This window comes from Ostrea edulis, chromosome 4 (genome assembly GCF_947568905.1).
Source record: "Ostrea edulis chromosome 4, xbOstEdul1.1, whole genome shotgun sequence".
Taxonomy (NCBI): domain Eukaryota; kingdom Metazoa; phylum Mollusca; class Bivalvia; order Ostreida; family Ostreidae; genus Ostrea; species Ostrea edulis.
The window spans coordinates 8,865,281-8,886,503 of record NC_079167.1 but is presented as its reverse complement, the minus strand read 5'-3'; the positions used below and the strand labels follow the sequence as shown (position 1 = coordinate 8,886,503).

The 21,223-nt window shown below is 34.5% G+C and overlaps 1 protein-coding gene across 1 annotated transcript; it reads right to left on the bottom strand.

The window, feature by feature from the left end:
- Positions 1-902: 902 nt before the first annotated feature.
- Positions 903-19,891, bottom strand: LOC125670366 (116 kDa U5 small nuclear ribonucleoprotein component-like). Its single transcript, XM_056161869.1, has 26 exons — positions 19,779-19,891; positions 19,500-19,638; positions 16,330-16,440; positions 15,668-15,704; positions 15,382-15,460; positions 15,163-15,238; positions 14,913-14,978; positions 14,768-14,803; positions 14,542-14,632; positions 14,283-14,365; positions 13,944-14,110; positions 13,640-13,767; positions 12,651-12,714; positions 12,428-12,518; positions 12,061-12,324; positions 11,632-11,825; positions 11,147-11,258; positions 10,837-10,977; positions 10,633-10,726; positions 10,444-10,534; positions 10,119-10,332; positions 6,782-6,869; positions 6,268-6,386; positions 3,505-3,599; positions 2,139-2,400; positions 903-1,192 (listed from the first exon to the last, which is right to left on the bottom strand). The coding sequence occupies exons 2-26, from the start codon at positions 19,617-19,619 to the stop codon at positions 1,097-1,099; spliced, it is 2,919 nt and encodes a 972-aa protein (XP_056017844.1). The 5' UTR covers positions 19,620-19,638; positions 19,779-19,891; the 3' UTR covers positions 903-1,096.
- Between the last annotated feature and the right edge of the window lie 1,332 nt (positions 19,892-21,223).

The following is a 21,223-nucleotide window of genomic DNA, read 5'->3' as shown; positions in this document are numbered from 1 at the left end:
TTATACCAAGCTCTAAATTAATTGTCTCATCAATTGAATTGAAGAGAGCAATAATTGAATTAATGCGCACATCAAATCAATTATTGCTCTCATTAATTCAATTGGTGTGTGCAAAATTCAATTGATGAGAGCAATAATTGAATTGAAGTGCACATTAATTCATTTGATGAGAGCAATAATTCATTTAATGCGCTCATTAATTCAATTAAAGAGAGCAATAATTGAATTGGATATCCTAAAATGATTGAAGATATCTTCAATTATTTGAGTTTATGTAAATTTGGCGTTCCATACAGGAAAGGATGTACCATTGTCAATTTGGCAACCCCGGGGTTTTGACTCTAGGATGGGTCCAAGTTAGTCGTATTGTTTAATGTTACATATATCATGTAAAGACTTTCATTAGTATAGGCACTTTCCAAGGGCATTTTTAAAAGTTTTAAGAACACATCTTATTTTAACTGCCGCTGAATAATAAAATTTCAAAACGGGAAATTTTCTAGATTTCATAGCCCCTGGGACTAGTGATACTTTTAACTAATACTCAGGTGACCGATAAGACCTGTGGGCCTCATCTTATATATAAAACTCAAGTTTTAGGAAAATTCCAGTTCTTCACCTTTTTAAGGAAGCTTTGTCCTTTCTGGTCCAGTGGTTCTTAAGAGGACTTAAAATATGTTAACATCTTTTCACCATTTTTTAAATTATCTACCCTTTGAAAAGGTTGTGATCCTTCATTTGAACAATTTTGAATCCCTTTTACCCAAAATGCCTTTAATATGACAAGTCTGGCTGAAATTGGCTTCCTGATTCTACAGAAGAAGTCAAAATGTATAAAGTTTACCGACAGGCAGGCAGATGGACACCAGCAAAGCTCACTTATTTTTCAAGGTATCAAAGAATTGAACTTTAGATTGGCATGTATTGCAATCAAACTGCAAGGCAAATGCTATACATGTATACAAATTTAAAGAATTCACTTACATTTCAAATGGAAAAAGTCAACATTTTTTACATAAAATTTATTTCTCATGACCGTCATGAAATGATGATTCACAATGAATAATGTGTACTGCTATTGTCTTTATGGTTCTTTTTACATGGGATAACTCTGCATAACATCCTGTTTTGCCAACTCCAACAACATAGGATCATCAAAGAATTTGTTGATGCTGACATCTTCACTGAGGCCCTGCAATATAGATATGTTTCAACACATTTTAAAGCTGTAGACTACACTTATTAACAATCCAAGCATGCATATGAATGAGATTGTTTTGCTGTTTTCCGCCACACTCAACAATTTTTCAGTTATCTGGTGGCACCCAATTTTTATCAAAGGAAGAGAGAACCCAGATACAATGTACCTGGGAAGAGACCACTGACCTTCTGAAAGTAAACTGGGAAACTTTCTCACTAAATATATAAAACTACATGACTGCATTCATGGTTCAATTAAACATGATGCACTGATCATGTCTGTGTATAACACTACTTAATTTTGTGTTGTTTAATATCTATTCCAGAGTATTGAGAAATTGAATATATCCAACAGTCTGAGACGATGTCTTGTGCAGTAGCTATAAAAATGTTGACTTTCATTAATGCATCAAGGATCCAACCCAGGATATGATCAGAATTCTCATCTGGAAGATCTGTGAATCTTAAAGTCAAGTTGTTCCAAGTACAGGGTCTTGATATCAAGGGCCTGGGCCTTTCCAAATGGGAAAAATAGCAACATTTGCTTGAAATTAGGAAAAAAAGTTTCATACAAAGAATTATGGGGGAAAATACCCCAGTGTATTAAGGTATGCTTGGACTCTATCTGACTTTCATTTTGGTCGAAGTTTACTCATTTAAATAAGCAGAGGCCAAAATAATTAGGTTTACATAACAATTTTGAAGCAAAACTTGCAACTGTGGGCCTGTGAAGGAGATTAATGAACAATATGACTATCTTGTTTTGATTTGTTTTCATTGTTTGGAAATTTTAAAGCAAAACTGGGAAAAAACATCTGCTTTTTTGCATTGGGAATGGGGCCTTATTTCAACAAAAACCCAAAGAAGGAGCTGAGAAGTCAAAAAACAAAATTTCATAATGCATAATCAGCATCACACTTATACACTGATTGACAAACCTTTCTTCTTCGTGACTTAATCATGAACTCTCTTGCTAAATGAGTGGCAGGCTGGGCTTCTAGAGGTCGGATCAAAATACTCTTGTCCAGTGGGTCGCCTGGTACAATCTGCCAGTGATGAAACACAGACAGACAAAAGGCCTGTCCTTGTGTGTGAGTTCTCAGATCAGTCTCGAATCCAAATGAATCGATTGCAGGAATAAAGGCCTTGATAGTGTATAGAGGAGACCCTGGCACAGGTGCATCCTGGGTAACATGACCTCTGTAGAAAAACAAAAATTCATACTTTAAGGTGGTTCACTACTACACCATAAAAGAGTTTATCAAATCAGCATGAAATGATTTAATCATGAAAAATATGATGATATGTAATAAGTACATATGTCAAAAAGGCAAAAAATATGCAATTTTGGAGAAAAAAACCTAATTTTCAAAAAATAAAAACAAAAAACACTGGTAGATTTGAACTCGGGACCTGCGGGTCAGTAACCGATAGCTTATCCACTAAGCTATGTAGATATACAAACATACCAATTGATACAAATAATTTCACAAAACATTTGACTTGCCATCTTGTGACATAGTGTCATAACATGCATTAGTCTTGATGTAGTGAGTTACCTTAAAAAAACATTTTCATAACACAAATTTCATGTGAGAATTACATTATTTTCTTATATGTGAAAATTTTCCCATTCCATTTTATACCTAGGATTTCCACTTTTACATAATTTTATTAGCTTACTAGTACACTGAAGGCGAGTACCGTCCCAAGAACAATGATCCCATAATAACAGTTTTATGTTTAATACTTTTGTGCTGAAGTGTCAATAATAGTCAGCGCATGCATTAGTGAACCTGTTTTCACTATACATGTACCAGTTACACAATCAAGCGTATGATAAAAATCACCACAATTAAATACTGTAAGACTGAAGGCTGATTTACGAATGTGTTTTACTATTCCATTTGGGTGAATACGAGACTACAAGTGCTTGTGTATCCACCGTCTTTCATAAAAGGTTTGAGGATTTGTTTGGTTTAAAACTTCATTTTAAATCTATTAAGAAATTTCTTTGCAACATCGAATTATTATACCGTGGCTCTTCAAACATCTGATGAATTAAAATAATATACACAAGTCTTGACTTTGCTTACATCAATACTAGTACATGTGTATGTAAAATATCGGACATCACCTTAAGCTAATTATAGAGTAATTGTGGGATTATGACAGTAAAGAAAGGTAACTCTAATTATTAGCATTATACAAATTTAGCAAAATAAAAAATCTCCCTCATAATGTCAAAATTGGACCCTTGCTGAAAAATTCTATTATAGGGCATATATATCTCCAGTGTATTACCTTCTTTTAGCCAGGACAGTGTACACTGCAGATACACAGTCAGCCGGAGCCATCACTTCCACAAAGTTGTATGGCTCCATCATACGTGGAGTAGCCTGAAATGAAATAATGGTGTATATCTCTTAAGTTTAACAGGGTTCACACAGACAACAATAATTACATGAAATGAAATAATGGTGTATATCCCTTAAGTTTAACAGGGTTCACACAGACAACAATAATTGATTTTCAAGCACTTCACCAGCCCATTTTCAAGAACTTTTCAAACACCACACAAGATTTTATTTTAGCATAAATTTGATAACTTCATACACTTCTGACATTAAAGGGATATAGATCTCGTGTCAAGACCTCACCACTTGTACATAAATTTGATAACTTCATACACTTCTGACATTAAAGGGATATAGATCTCGTGTCAAGACCTCACTACCTGAATGTGTGATGTCACAAATGTAGATAATGTATGCCCTATGTAAATCTGGAAATTAAATTCTCAATTCCATGGCTTCAACAAAAGTGAATCGGCACTACATAACGATGTTCGAATACTACTTTATAGAATTGTTGTCTTAATCTATCTATCTTTCATATTCAAGCTCCACCCTAACCTCACATAGACATCTGGATTAAATACATTGTATATAACATTTTGAAAATTAATTCTCAGATTAACAGGAAGGATGGGATTTAATCCATGTATCAAGGAAGTAATTCACCAAACAAAGACACCCTGATTAATATATGCTATTATTATTGAAATCGTGCAATAGTTCAAAAGCACAATCCAGCTGCTATAAATGCACATAGCACTATTAAATTATTACTGCCACAGAATGACCGTCTCCAAAATCTCACTGAATGAAACTAGATGTGGCAATATGACATGATCATGTCACTTGGAACAAACTTGAAAAGGCAGGTGTGACTAGTTAACTTATCACATTTGAATTATCCTATTAAAAAAACCCAGGTTGAAATCTGTTTGTCTGAAATTCTTAAAGGTCATAACCCTGCTAAAAGTAAAGTCAATCTGATTAAAAATCAAACATGTCAGATCTGTAACTCATCAATATATAAATCTACACATCAAAATATCAAGGATTCCATGTGCAATCTCTTGCAAACTGAATATTGATCCAGTATACGAATACCTGTGTGCCAATTGTATCTTGTCTAGTCAAAGTTAACCACCTTGTCATCTTACTACCATGTTTTATTTAAATTCTTTCTATTGTTTTACCATTTCCTTTATAGCTCTTGCAGGTATTTTATTGGTATACATTATTAGCACAAACATTGTACAGCGCATGGAAACTATATGTAATTTTGCGCTTTATAAATGAATAAAAAAATAATAATAAAAATAAAATTCTGCTGAATATATATATATTAAAATTGCACAAAATGTCCATGGTAAAGGTAATAAGTAGAAAAAATATATCCAACAATGACTAAGTACAAATGATCCACATTTAATTAATTAAATGTGGATCATGTGTACTTATATCCAACGATGACTAATATATAGGCAAGACCTGCCTAGATGGTCTAGCGCGGCTGGTTACATGCTGCTAGGCAGATTGTGAGTTCAACCCTGGTTAGGGGTGGAAGTGGGTATCCAAATAATATATATATATATATATATATATATATATCATTCCAAGAAAGCTATTAAAGTTTTCTCATATATATATATATATATATATATATGAGAAAACTTCAATAGCTTTCTTGGAATGATATTTTGTTCCAAGTTAGGGTGAAATTGGCCATGTGGTTCTAGAGATGTTTGAAAATGTGAAAAGTTCAAGACCACAATGGCAACAATGATTACAGTAGGTGGTCAGATTTGATAAAAAAAAGTAAACTTAATCAGCAAAAACTATTTGAAAACTGTCAAGTCTATAAAAGCTGTAACTCTACTGTAAGTAAAGTATATCAGAGCCATATTTTATCTTGATCTGTAACTTATCAATACATAAACTACACACCTAAAATCAGATCAATAGATGGTTTTCCATCGAAGCGATTAAGCAAGAGTTATTTCCCATTGGCCGCCATATTGTAGGTTAACATGCCCGGATTCCTTCATTATTCAACCAAAATCAGCCTTGTTATTCTGGTCACTGAGGTGGAGATAAACTGTTTTTCTTATTAATATACATTTGTTAATGCATCTTTTACTTCATAATTGCAATATTGCAAAGATTTCCCCCCATATATTTCTGCCTTACATGTTTCAAATTGGTTGCCCAAAGAGGAAAATCCACAAGTTTGACCTACAAAATGGCGGCCAAGGAGAATAACTCAGGGTCAAAATACGTCATAGGAAAACCATCTATACATGTATTTCCAAGCATTGCCATAGCAAGTCAGGAAAACTACAATTATGATAGATGGATGACGAGGGACACCTATAAGCAATATATGATAGGAATACTGTAAATACTATCTTATTCGTGAAAACATTATTTATGCATAATTTCATGAGACTAGTCAATCATGAACATTTAATTCTTGCAAATAGACTCTTAATAGAAGACTTGAGTAAAAAATAATAATTCAAGAAAGTTATGTTATGTGAATGAATACATACACCATTGCATCCTTGTGAAAATGAAGTATCACGAAATAGAAGTGATCAATAATATAAAAATGATGATATCCCCAGACAGACTTGGTACTAGTCCTGAACTGAGATGCATTTTGAATTGTACTCTTGTTTACAGACAGACTTGAGTACTTTGCTCAGACACTGACCATGAGGAATGCAGAGTAGGCCACTCTCCTGGCAGTGGGTATGATCTGACCACCTCCTCGGTGTAGTGGCTCCTGGGCAATCACTGCATCCAGGATCTTAAACTTTACATTTCTGATGGCTGAAATGAAAAAAATCAAGCACTGTTTATGAAATTATCAATTGAAAAAATGGATTCCTTTTGATGTTTGAATTTGAAAAAGAAATTTACAGCTTATTAAATCTATTTGTTTATATATAAAACCATCTCTAAAACTGATTTTGACAGAATACTGTATACAGTCTTATTTTCATTGTGGTCTTAATTACCGTCATAAAGAGGGATATATCTGTGATATTTAACATTGCAGTGAAAATCACATTACCATAACCTTCACATAATACAGAAATAGAAACTATGACCATAAAACAGATATCATGTGAAAATCATGAAAATTACTTGGGAGAAATATGTACAGTTTACTATCAGTTATTCATGTTTCATTTATAATAAATGGTAATTACAATATCACTTACGCTCATCACATAGCGGCCCTTCTCTGGTCGCCCACTGAAATCCTTGGACTATACTGTCTTTGACAGCACCAAGTAAACTCTTATCAACCTGTAGAAACAATGTAAAACTCATTTTTAGCACATGGAAAAACTTAACAATATGTACTGTGAGCAATGCTCACTAAGAATACCCCCCGCTTACCCCAATCTCCCAAAGGGTGTTGTTAATAGGTATAAATCACCTCTTTCCTGAGTGTAAAAATATGGTATGCCTTTGTAGAAGAAAATGGAAGATATAGTCCGAACACAAATCCATGGCATAAACCTATAATTTTGACCTAGAGATCAAAGGTCAAGGTCATAAAGAGGTCATGAATGTACATGACACATAGTCTCATGGTGATACACCCATGTCTTATGGTATGACTATGTCAAAACCCTATAATCAATTTTGACCTTGAGGTCAAAGTTCAAGGCCATATAGAGGGCATGAAGGTACTCGACAAATCGTCTCATGGTGATACACTCATGTGTCAAATATGATATGCCTATGTCAAAGAACAAAGAAGTCATGGCCCTACACGAATCCATTGTAAAAACCTTTAATTTTGACCTTGAGGTCAAGGTCATATGGAGATCATGAAGGTACATGACACATTGTTTCATGGTGATACACTCATGTGTCAAATATGGTATGCCTATGTCAAAGAACAAAGAAGTCATGGCCCTACACGAATCCATTGTAAAAACCTTTAATTTTGACCTTGAGGTCAAGGTCATATGGAGATCATGAAGGTACATGACACATTGTTTCATGGTGATACACTCATGTGTCAAATATGGTATGCCTATGTCAAAGAACAAAGAAGTTAAGGTCCGGACACGAATCCATTGTAAAAAACCTTTAATTTTGACCTTGAGGTCAAGGTCATATAAAGGTCATGAAGGTACTCGACACATCGTCTCATGGTGATCTACCTGTGTGCTAAATATGGTATGCCTAAGTCAAAGAACAAAGAAGTTATGGCCCAGACACGAATCTGCACAGACAGACGGACGGACAGACGGTAAGACAGACAGACAGAGAACTTCGTTCGGGGGGTATAACAATATGAATTTTGTTAACTAACCCCCCCCCCCCCCCCCCCCCCCAGTTCTTATATAGACTTTTTTTTACTTGGGTTCACAGTATGCCTGGAAACCATTAACTGAGAATTATCTAAATAAAAAAATTCAATTTCTTATCCTCCTCATCTTTTATCCACAAAATCTACCTGTTCTGATATCAAATACCATCTATCAAATGTCAATACATCACAATCAATAACATCCTGATCAGCCAAGCATGCTACTCCCTACATGCCTGTTTGTATGACTATTACCTATATCACTGTCCTGCTCTTTCATTTACCCCAAGGCATAGCCTTAGAATAAACAACATGGTGTGTAACTCAAAATTTGCACTAATTCGCTTGTTTCAAAAATCTCCCCGTGGTTAGATCCGGAAACATCAAGAAATCACAGGTATCGGTAAAAAACGAAAATTTGTTATCTCCCAATCACTTACATCCTCAAATTATAATCTGACGTCATAAAAATCTTAAATCTTGCAGTATGTCCAGCAACTGTTGTAAGATTTTCTGAGATACTAGGATTTTTTCAACATTGATGATTTTTTCAATAGTGATGTAAGAACTTAATCTCATCATAAAATGGAATTTCTTAAATGTCAGGTTATAAAAGAAAAGAAATTTTAGTCTAAAGAACACCTTAAAATGTTTATGTGTTTGCAAATTGTAACGAGTATGTTCTTCTATTTCAAAATTTTCATGAAGTATGCAAAGTTATTCTAAGGCAACAAATTGGCGGTTGGAAACGGACCTTCAAAATTTCATACAATGCATCCTGCATGTGCATTGACATTTTACATGCAAATTTTACATCAAATACAGTATTCAGCAAATAACAATATTTGTGTAATGTCACAGGATATTTCATTCCCCATTGCTGTCTATTTTCAATTAATGCAAAGACTTGTATACCATATATTTCTCTTCAAATAAAGTCAACAAAATTATTTTTCAAATAAAAAAAAAAAAAACATGATGTACTTAAGGGGCAAGATCAAAAGATTGATGTCGATAAAAATCTAAATTCAAATAGTTAGTGGGAGGAGGGATAAAATCTCCCACAAGTTTCTGTCATCCGACACGGATTACACTTTAGTGGAAAAAGAAAAAAGACGAGTGACTGTTAAAAACTACATAATTTCACATTTCAATGAATATTTAATAGTTTTAATGTACACTTACATTTGTAAATGAACATTAGAAAAGGTATACAGAGTGTTATTTATAATCGTATGATTTTACTTGTTAATCGATTAGTTTCAACATTCATCACATTTAGTTTTTAAAAAGGGGTGGGTGGGTGGGGGTGGGGTGGGGGTCTTGGTGAAAACTATGTGAATTCAGTTTTTTGTCAGACATTGAACTTTTGATCTCGCGCAATTTCAATATTTATATTGAGAGCTTAATTCAGGAAATATTTTGTAATTAGAACTCTCTATTTCCTGTAGATTTCGGAAACTAACACTAATCTTTATACACATACTATAATTGTGTATAAAGATTAGTGCCCCTCCAGATCCTAAACATTCCAGGTAAATAACACCTGTGCTTGTTAGAACACACCTACTTCTATGGTTACTGTCACCAAATCAGGATAACTTACGAGACATTGCAATGAAAAAATGCTACTATCAATATTTATTACTCCAGGGAAATTAGACAAGTTTTTAAATAAACTAACCCATCAGACTACAAATATGACAATCTAACTGCAAATCCAACCACATGGGTTTGTATAGAAAATCAAGACATCCCATAGGAAAAATAAACAAGGGAAGACAACATTCTACATAACCGCTCACTTCAACCGCTATTTTCTCCCTTAAAAAGTTTAATTTGAACACTCATGCCAGTTAACATTATGGCGTGAGTGTTCAAATTAAATTTTAAAGTGAGAGAATAGCAGTTGAAACGAGCGGGTATGCAAAATGGCATCTTCCCTTCTTTAATTTTCATAGCGGGTGTTCTGGTTTTTCTACATAAACCCCTGTGATCCAACGAACTTAATACTGAGAAACCAGAAACTATTAAATTTAGTAACAGAGGCCATACCCTTTGACCCTAGAAGCAATCCACGACAAGCTTTCCACTTAGACCTATTCATGTGGTGAATGTGAAGCCTCCATCTCTTACAAATCAACTAGACAACCCCTGATATTATTCAATCATTGTAGAGTGAAACCATAATACTTCTTTTTCAATTCACGTAAACTATTAAAAACTTATACCTCAGAAGGCAAAGTGTCATCCACCAGAATGTTTGGTCCTGTAGCATCAGGCCCAAAAGCCCAAATAGACCGAGCAGCCAAAAGATCCCAGTCATATTTTGTCTGGAAAAATTCTCCCAGTCGTTTTCTGGGCCAAGTGATCTGCACTACTTCATTTTCTATGTCCTCCGCCAAACCCTTCTCTAGAGGTTCAGCAATCATTGTTAGCTTATTCCTGTAATGTATTATAGCAAAACTTCCATAATAAAAATTCTCGTGAAAAGCTCTCTCCTATTTTGCATAAATTTGATATATAACATTTTGTTTCCTTCAACCATTTACAAACCTCTTGTTTGGAGTCTCTGCAAAACATTTGAGTGATGAAGTTTCCACCACTGTCTCACAAAATGACACCACTGGATCAGCCACCTTAATATCTACCAGCATACAAATAATTCAATCGCTATAATAACTTTAATTCTATAATTTAGGCAAATTACATGCATCAGGGAATAGAGCAACAGGATTATCTCACCGATTTCTGAGTACATCTTCCTCAGATCATGCATCACACAGTCCAGGTACAACTCCCCTGTCCCCAGTATTATGTGCTCACCAGACTCCTCTACCTATTCATCCAACATGAAATATTTGTTTTTACTTAACAAGGGAGATAATCATGAAAGAGCTCTTTCTCAATGTTAATTAATGTACATAATGTTCATATTGACAATCATACCTTGGTGGTAAGAAGGGGGTAGCTCTTGTTGACCTTGCGTAATCCATCCAACATTTTTGGAAGTTCTGAAGGATTCACTGGTTCCACTGCAATCTTTATGACAGAACTTGTGTTGAACTTCAGCGGTCGGAAGATGTACACCTACAAAGAGAATGCAGTATGTACATGAAGACAGGTTAAATTGCTTTTTACCTACCTAAATATAATCTTCAGTGATTTTATTCTAAATGGTATCTTTTGTCATCATTTACTTGTAAGATTACATTACACTGTTCATGAGCACCTTGTAAAAATCAAGGTCTACAATTACCTCATCAGAATTGGAGACATCTGTAATTGTCGATGTCTTGACAATTGGCTGGTCTATGCCTTCAATCAGGATCCAGTTCCCAGCTGGCACTCGATTGACCTCCACTTTGTATCTGATAAAAAATTTAATTCATCACTTACCACCAAACAGATTAAGTGTAAAAATGAAACACTGATATATTACATGTAAAGACATTTTAACACAACAAACAAGCTTTATTAGTCAATTCTTTCATGTAATCTGATAAACACCACAATACTGAAAATCAGGCAACTTGTGAGTGTAGCCAGCCCTGTGACTGGCTCATAATTTCATTAGAGTTTCCAACCCTGGTAAACATCTAAATATTGAGAACATTAGTACCATTACTCTATCATAAAAGAAAGATTTAAAACCAGATGTCTGAAAATAAGTTGCTACTACTCCTTCTATTTGTGTTGCCTGGAAACAGAAATTGTGTCAATTACAATTACCAGTCACCATACCTAGCCTCGGAAATCCAAAGTCGACCCACTTGTCCAAACCTAGAGTCCTCCTCATCTTGTAATGAGTAATTTTCTCCCAGGATTCGGACCTCCTGGTTGGCAAGGAGAGTTCCACTGATGACCCGACCCAACACATGAAAACTTGTGGCATCGTGGGTTGGGTATAGTTTGGTGGTGTGAATCATTAGTGGACCCTAGAGCAAAGAGTTTAGATTGTATTGATGTCATTACTATGAGGTAATAATGCATAGTGTCATACATCACTAGTGTAAAGGGAATTTATGTCTTAAATATAACAAAGTGGAGACAATCAAAACTTAATGTCCCTCACACAAGACATGTTAACTGTTCAATTACATAGACAATCCTAAGCAGACAAATGGAGGAAAATAAGTCTGCTCTGTTATACATGCAATACAAATTACTTACATCTGGGTCACATTGACACATGGTGTCTACCAGGTCACTATCAGAGGGTCCAGTGTAAATGTGATCAATTTTAATCTGGGCATTGCCCACTGGTGACTTGATAAAGTTCACACACATGTCCACAAATCCTGTGAAGTCTCCAAAGAAGCGGTTGCAGACGATCCTCAGCAATGGCTTTATGTTCAGCTTTCTCTCCTCTTTAGTCAGAGATATTCCAAGTTCATCACAAAGTCTGGGAAGACACTCATCAACATCTCCAACAACCTACAACAAATGGTCACCCAAATATTTGAGATCTAAACCAGTGACTTCAGACATAATTTGAAAGGCCTCAACAGAATTATACATGTATGTTAAACTACAATACCTGAGCAAAAATTTTGTACAATGGTTCCAAAACAAACTCTACAAAACTTCTTTGAGATGAACTTGAAGGAGGTTTCTTTGTAAATTTTCTTCTGCAAAATCAACAGACAGAATTATTAGCAAGTTTAAAGCACTGTATTATATTTAAGCTAAATTTCATCATAACATTCTCCAATGCACTTTTGATGTTTTAATTTAATACAAGAAATTTATTTCAGACTCACGTTTTACTGTTGAAGTAAATGTCGCCCCAAAGTCTTCTTGCGAATTCTTTATCATTCATTCCACCTGAAACAACGTGTATAAAACTTTATGCAGTAGGTACACACAAAGCTGAAGCAAGGTTCGAAATTAACTCATGTCCGTAAGTCCGAGACTAGTAAAAAACGTGTCGGACTAGTGAACTCTCTATAGCACTAGTCCGTACGGACTAGTGAAAATCCGGAAATCAATCTTGAATTGGTAAAGATTTTTAGTAAGATTTGTCTGAGTTTCTTAGATGTTTGAACTTATGGTTGATTACATGCATGGTCAAGTGTTTGCATGACTATGACAGCCTGATCTTCCAAATACATGGAGTGCGTTCGAGACCGCCATTCTTCAAACGTGCACAAATTGTCAAATTCCTGCCGATTCCGAACGCCGAGTACACATCATGAGAACGTGTTCTAGGTGCAAGAATTGCAAGTAGTGTGGTCTGAGAACATGCACGTTTGTGTGCACATGTTCTCGTCATTCGCGACTCTAACACAGTAGTTCATAACACTATAGCTCATGACTTGGTCAATCGAGTGAATTTTTTGGACTTTATTGATAAAATTTCGAACTCCTGTGACTCTAAGATCTGAGCACCAAAACAACAGGAACATCGATCTCAAACGCACTTATGGACGTTTATAAAAGGATTAACTCGGAGGTTAATATTGTATGCTTCTGAAGATCTTGAATGCGAAATAAAATATGGTGGTCTCTTTTTCTTCTATAGGTGTCAGAAATTGAATTGTTTGCAACTGTGATGTGTTTGGTTTGATTAAATACTATTGAATAAAATGGAAGATCATTTTATGATATACTGGACGGATTAGTGAAATGCTTTGCAGACTAGTGAACATCAACAGTGACTAGTCCGTACGGACTAGTGCTTGAAAAAGTTAATTTCGAACCCTGTGAAGTATGTATCACATCACCAAAAAATGCCTTTCTCACAACATACCAAATGAATCACTGTAAATCTTGGCAAATGATCCCAGACTAAAACAGAATCTGTAATACGAACTGGCAAAGCAGACATTCCCCAGCAAGGGAGACACTGTGGTGCCTGAGTCATCCTCAGAGTACACACTGAAAGTTTTAATAAAATAACATGTCAATTCAAGTCAAATTTTTTATCTAATTTGCTCATGAAACAAAATAAATATAGTAGAAACATTTCCATTTAAGTTAAATTGAGCTTAATATCAATTCAGCCTTTAACCATGGAAAAATCTAAGAAAGGTCTCTGGCAGCCTCCGTCTTACCTAATAAGTGAGTTAACCTCCTCCAGAATATGGCGCAGTTTATAGTATGCATCTGTGGGAGGAAGTTTAAGTTCCAACATGAGGCGATCAATTTTGTTCAGACAGATTGTGACAGGTAGTCCTTCCTGGACAGCATGTTTTAGAAGCCGCTCTGTGTTCAACATTATCTATACATATCGAAAATGTCCATCAAATCACATACACAATTTTCAATATTTTTTTTTTATCTACATCTCTAACACCCCCCAAACAAACAATGAACGTTTGATCTTGACTGTTTAAAAATCTTTTTAGCACAATTAAGCCATACAGTGAATACATTAACCATAAGAAACTTACTCCCTCTGCTGCATCAATGAAGATAACCACACCATCACTCAGCCTGAAAGCTGCCGTTACTTCATCCGAAAAATTCACATGACCTATCAAGGAAGAATAAATCACATATATATATATCATTAATAAAATACCATAATCTTAATATCCCAAAATATGACATCTAGCATACAGGCAAATACGTCATGAAAAGAAAGCCACCTTACTCGATTCAACATGTATTTGTAAGAGACGTGAACAAAGCTTTGTTTGAGATACATACCTGGACTGTCGTACAGATTCATCAGGAAAGATTTGTTTCTGGAGTCGGGGAGGACTAGGGTGACTGGGGACGCCTTTATACTGACTCCTCTCTGTAAACACAAAACATGACAATCACATCCACTTTTTATCTCAAAAGTGATATAAAGCTCAGACACAAAATAGATTGTACCTCCAAATAAATGTAATACATATAGCATGTTGATTTAATTAAAAGTAACACTTACCTCTTGCTCCGTGAAGAGTGTGTCTGTGTAACGAATCTGAAATGTGATACAGTACTAAGCAAGTATCTAAACATTCACAAATTATATTTCATAAAGAAACGCCTATTCTAGTCTGTCATTCACATGTCAGTGGGATAATACTTACATCTTTGTCATCTTTACTGTATATTTCTGGATGAGTTTGCTCAATCAGGCAATCAACAAAGGATGTCTGCAAAATCATACAAATATATTCAGATATAAACAGATGTCACTGTTCTGTTAGTCAGCAAGCAAACTTTCATTTGCACAACAAACTATTCCAAGAACCATTTACTATTACTACTACAAAATACTGAATGACAGAACTTATTACTTGAAATCAGAACAATGCCATTTTAGTCTTCCCTACTGACCTTGCCATGGTGAAGATGACCACACAGTGTAACATTCCTTATCAGTTCTGGAGTGTCCATCAGGTCTGCCAGAAATCTGGAGAGAAAATAACACAAATCTTCAGTAAAATATCAAACTATCTTGATATAATTAATGATATTGTGTTTTTCTACATTAAATTTTCATGTACAAAATACTCAGAGTACAGAAGTCACCCGATTCTAAATGCAATGACTTACTCCATATTGTAAGTAGTAGCTGGCAAATCCTGTTCTGTCATGGCAAATTTCTTCTTTTTCACAGGAGCAATAATTGGCTCTGTAAAGAGTCACATTTTTATGTCAGAATGACAGATACACTTATATATCTAATACCTATGACTATGAAAGTGAAATTTACCTGGCTATGACTATACAACTTTCAATAATGGACAATTTTTGAACATGCTTGTTGGTTAAAGATGTGCAAGTTATATATACATGTACAGTATTATTTCAAATGAGATGTTGATAACTTGTAGGCTACCTGTCAGAGGCTGAGTGTCCTCCTCTTGAACGATGGTCTGTAAAAAAGAATGTACATAAGCTGTTTTAGAAAAATCCAATGATTCTTATGGACACGATGCTTCTCAATAATTTTTTGTAATATTTCATGTACAGTTCACTTGCATTTATCTCATTTCTACAAAAATATCTCAAGGTATATTACCATGTCTGTTTTGGGTTTAGCATATTTTCATAGTTTCTGGTTGTTTGCAAGTAAAAATGTAAAGTCAGCTCTTATGTATTACAGTAAGTTGTATAAATGGACATTAATGTATCAAAGAACGAGAGAAAAATCTTCGGAACAAAAGTTTATCGAACCTGGGACCCTTACATTACTTATGTGATCTAACAACTGAGAAGTAGGGTAATATTACTACAATATAAAATTTAAACCTATTTCGGAAATCATTCAAGAACTCTTCATATCGAGGAGATGAAAAAATAATTTTAGAGAAAATGTCAGAAACATCAGGCTTGTCCTTTAAATGCTTAAATCTTAAATCAAATAATGATTTGTTGTGTGTATAAATATTCTTTGTCTAAAAATCTTAGGAAACTTCAAAATGCACATTTTTTTGCAGTAAGGTTCTGCTGTTGACCACAATGAATTTCAAACTTGCATTCAATAAGTGTATCACTTACTTCAACCTCTGGGCCGTACACTTCCTCTGCAGTTGGGTAATACTTCTTGTCTTCGTGAAGAACAACCTGCATGTCATTCTGATCATCATCTTGGTCCATGTCATCATCATCCTAAAATAACCACATACATGATAAAGAAAATCATCTGATTTGTGCAAGTGCAAAGAATGCTGACATTGATATACAGTGGAGCCTCGGTAATCCGGACGTCATTAATCCGGACGCTTCACCTTCTGGACGATTTTTCTAGGGAACAGAATTTTTATACATTATTTTGCATCATTAATCCGGAAATTCGCGTTCCGGATCCGGACGGTCACTTTTTACTACAAAACGTTATAATGCATTGAAAATTGTACCGTTAATCTGGACGGTAATTTTGTTTAGGGAAGGTTTGTGTCGGACAATTTGAGCAAGGCGTAAATTATAAAGAAAACAAGCCAAACTGTCTAATTGAAGCGATTACCTGTACCCTGTCAACACCTCCCTCCAATTAGTTGGTGTGTGATGATAAGTCCGTTAGATAGCTCGTGCCGATCGAGACATTGTATTGCCAATTTTCGCACATAAGATCTTTATTGCGTGTAGTGTTGAATTTTGTAAATAAATCTGTAGCATATTATCTTATAGTCTTGATCAATACCCTAATAGTATTAATAAATTAAACATCATGCCGTAATGATATTTTATTTAACTGTTACACATACCAGTTGTACTGATTCGTAAATTGATATCGGCTTATTCAAATCTAAAGAGTGTAGATTATAATTCTATATTCTGGATTTTATACTGTTGATTGGCGTGAAATATACATGTATGTTCATGCACATGTATATGTAGTAAGTTTTTAATGTTTAGAATGTTTTTAAACTCTGGGTAGAAGTGAGAAAATTACCATTTTAAGGAAAATGACAATTAAATTCTGTATGTACCTGTAATGTTAGTTTCACCCGAGTTTTGTTCCGTTATTATCGCACCATGAAAATAATAGGTGCGCGTAATTAGATCAAAGCAGTAGTAGGTCTTACGAGCTTAAATGATTTTGTTCTCCCGATATTGTCTTGGATAATTATAGAATAAGAAATATAAACTCTGGCATATTGAATTTTGGTTAAAGAATGTTGTCAACTGACATGATAATCACGAAATTTTGGACGATGAAGATTGTTTTAACAGACCGCCGAACCCGTGAATCGTGACAGATGGAAATTACCGGCCTCTTTAAGAAGTAAAAGTGTGATGAAATGTTTGAAGTGTAAATGATTATGTTAGTTGCTAATGATTTATTTACTTATAGTTACATAAAGTGCTTCATTATTTGTTTTAGTGCATACGGTACACAGTTTTGTATATTTATTTGTAGGGATCATATGTATGTACAATGTAAGCACAGGCACTGAAATACACTGAACACGTACATTAAATTTTAGTGCTTTGAAATACATGTAAATGTTAGCATTATCATAATTTATTTACTAATGCAAATGGTTAAATCCAATAATAGAATGTGTTTAATTCACTATGCATCAATAACGTAGGCACATATTGGTTACTTATGCAAAGCTAGAAAATATGCGATTCAATTATCCGGACGCTTCATTTATCCGGACGATTTTGCTGGGAACCAAAGTGTCCGGATTAACGAGGCTTCACTGTATTCCTATTTCTCACAATTTTGATAAATGTGTTTTGATAGAATAATAGTTTACAGAATAAGTGATATCAACCTGCAATTTACCTATATCTTTAAAAGAATAAACAAGATTCGACTGTAGCTCAACAATTGATCAGAATGGATATATATCAAACATAACTCATTATTTTTCTTGATTTTATGGTTTAACTGAACTAAGAAATTGCTAATTCTCGTAGTGTAGGTGCACTCAATAAGTGATTTTCTATATGCAAAACATATGAACTTCAGTTCTCTTTTCCTCTATCTCTTTCTCTTTTGTGAATAATTGATTACCCGATTGTGCTTTCACCGCTTAGAATCAGTATTGAAGTGAACCTGGCTATATGCGCTGATTGTTAAACACAAGAATGGTTTGACATGTGCCCTTGTGTACCCCCAGATAAATACGAGGAGCTAATTATGAGCAGTTTGAGAGAAATCATTTGACATCCACATCATTTCATTGCATACCACTCCTGTGGGACCAACTTGCCGCCAGGGCAAGAAAAATTTCTAAGATCGCAGCGATGATGTCAGACCATGCTTTATAAAAGTGAATGTTCACTTGTGAATACTGTTTAATTATTACTGTTATTTCTACTATCTTGTGATATTTGATATAAATAAAATCATTTATGCTACATTATAATATTCTTACTAGTTATCCTTTCATTTATATCTGACTTTTGCCCCTCTAGTATAATAAGTCAATAGAGGATAAAATAAGAAAGAAATGAAACAATATACACGAAAAAGTTGAATATAGTATATATATATATATACATGAATTGATTAATGTGCATCTTTATTTGATATGACATTAGGCCAAAGTGTCAAATGTACTTTATGTTGTAGAGTCAAAAATACCAGTGATAATATAAGACAAGAACAAAATCCAAAAAGGCCTAAGTCTCTCTGGGTCAAAGTATTGGGTCAAAGTGTCAATGTTTTTCATATTGTTGAAATTACGGCAAATTTCTTTTTTTAAATGGGCCGAAGTGTCTCTTGGCCGAAATGCCATTAAGCCGAAGTGTCAATGTACTGTTGAGACATAATATATAGTTGAAATAAAGTAAAAATAAAGGTTGAAGCGTCTCAGACAAAAAAAATTGGTCTAAATGTCTTGGGCCAAAGTGTCTCCAACAGTGTCCAACTTTTTGGACCGAAACGTCTAGACAAAAGTATCTTTGGGCCAAAGTGTTTTACATTAATTCAAATACATACATTAAGATTTTCTAGTGGAGTCTGCTGAAGTCCTCACAGTTTAAAGTAGGTCTTTTTTAAATTAGAGTCTAATAAAACATTGACATCAAAGGGCTAATGCAAAAATTCTTACTCATAATCAAAGAACTTTTACTACTGAAGATCTATTGGGTCCATTGATTCCAACATCGGAAAACAACTGTACATAGTTGGACTGGGGTGTCTATAATACAGATGTTCTAACCTGTTAATATTGAAGACTCGTGATAGACCCTAAATCAACTGCACTTACATCTCCATATTCCCTGTCTTGTTCTTCTCTTTCATCATCAGAATCCTCTTCATCGTCATCATCACTGTCCAGTTCTGGACCGATGTAATTCCCAAACTCGTCATACAAATCTTGGTCCATAACTATTTAGTATTTATATCTGAAGAATACAACACAATACAAAACACACACTACACCTATATGGCTATAGATTTTCAGATTGCTTTCGGTTCTCAAAAACATAGTTCTTAATGCACTGGTCCATGACAATGATTCAATAAGTATTACATACTGACATACCTGCATATAAAAAATACTTTTGCAAATAAATAGGTTGAAACCATGTGAATTACAAGACACCGCTTCTACCGGAAGCGTAAAGACAACGTTTACCCAAAAGTAAAATAGAAATCTATTTCGGACAAAAATTCCGGAAAGGGTAATACATTATTTGCAGTGTATCGGTTCATAATGTTTACTGTCCTTTACATCAAATGATATAAATTCTGATATCATATGAAAACCAGAGAGAGGAAAACAATCACAGGCAAGTGTACCCCCTTCCAGACCCAATGATTTTTTTTTAAAGCATGTACACTTACCCAAAACATGTGATTCCCCCACCGATTACTCTTACATATTCAGTTTTTACTTTCTCAATCTGTAAGCTTTTGAGATCAATTAATGCGCGCATCAATTCTATTAATGTTCGCAATAATTGAATTATTGCTCTCTTCAATTTAATTAATGACATGATTAATTCAATTGATGCGTGCAATAATTCTTTTAAAGTGAGTAATTATTTGATAAGAATATGTCCACATATCCACAACTGAATTAACGATCTCTTTAATTGAATTGTTGCTCTCTTTGAAAGAATTGATGTGCATATTATTCCACCACATTAATGTGCGCATCGGTTCAATCGATAAGAACAATAACTGATTCATTGCGCTCAATAGTTGTATTAGTAATATCTTCAGTTATTTGCGTTTGTGTTAATTTGGCGTTCCATAGCAATGGGCTTAGTTTTAAAAATCGTATTAGGAATCGGTCGCATCTGATACTCTTGGTATTAGGTGTGCCACAAGGATCTATCTTGGGTTCCTTGCTATTTATATTATACATTAATGATATTCCTTTAGATTTTGAACTTGTGAGTCTTTGCCTATAATAGGCAATTACAAGCAACAATGATCTATGAACTATACAGGAATTTTTTCATTCAAATATCCGTCGGTTTGAAATGTGTTGTATATACAGTCTAATGATTTAATCTCACCAAGGACAAAATGTATGCTCCTGGGTACAAAAAAGTTAAAAGAGAATCGCAAATTCTATTGGAAATTTTTCAGCAACATGCTATCTGGATCCTTAATCCTCGTCACATAGAAGACACACGACCAACCTCAACCTTAAAAAGATACATTGGACGTTCAAATGTAGCCAGATGACGACGAACACAAAGTTATGGCAATGGTCTGTGGCTAGGATTCAATCTCGGATATATTAAGCTATACAGCTAAGAAATTGAAGTTTGGCTTGTCCTATTCAATATGGAAAACTTAATTGAATTCCCCTGTTTCTATTAGCTGCGAAAGCCGCAATTCAGGGGAATCTTAGGGTGGACATGCATCCATGAAAGTCCATACAGCTTATCCTAGAACAGAGCTGACGTTAAATAGGTTTCAATTCGTTTCATGCACCGATCGGTTTTTCTGTAATAAAAGTTGAAACAGGCATTG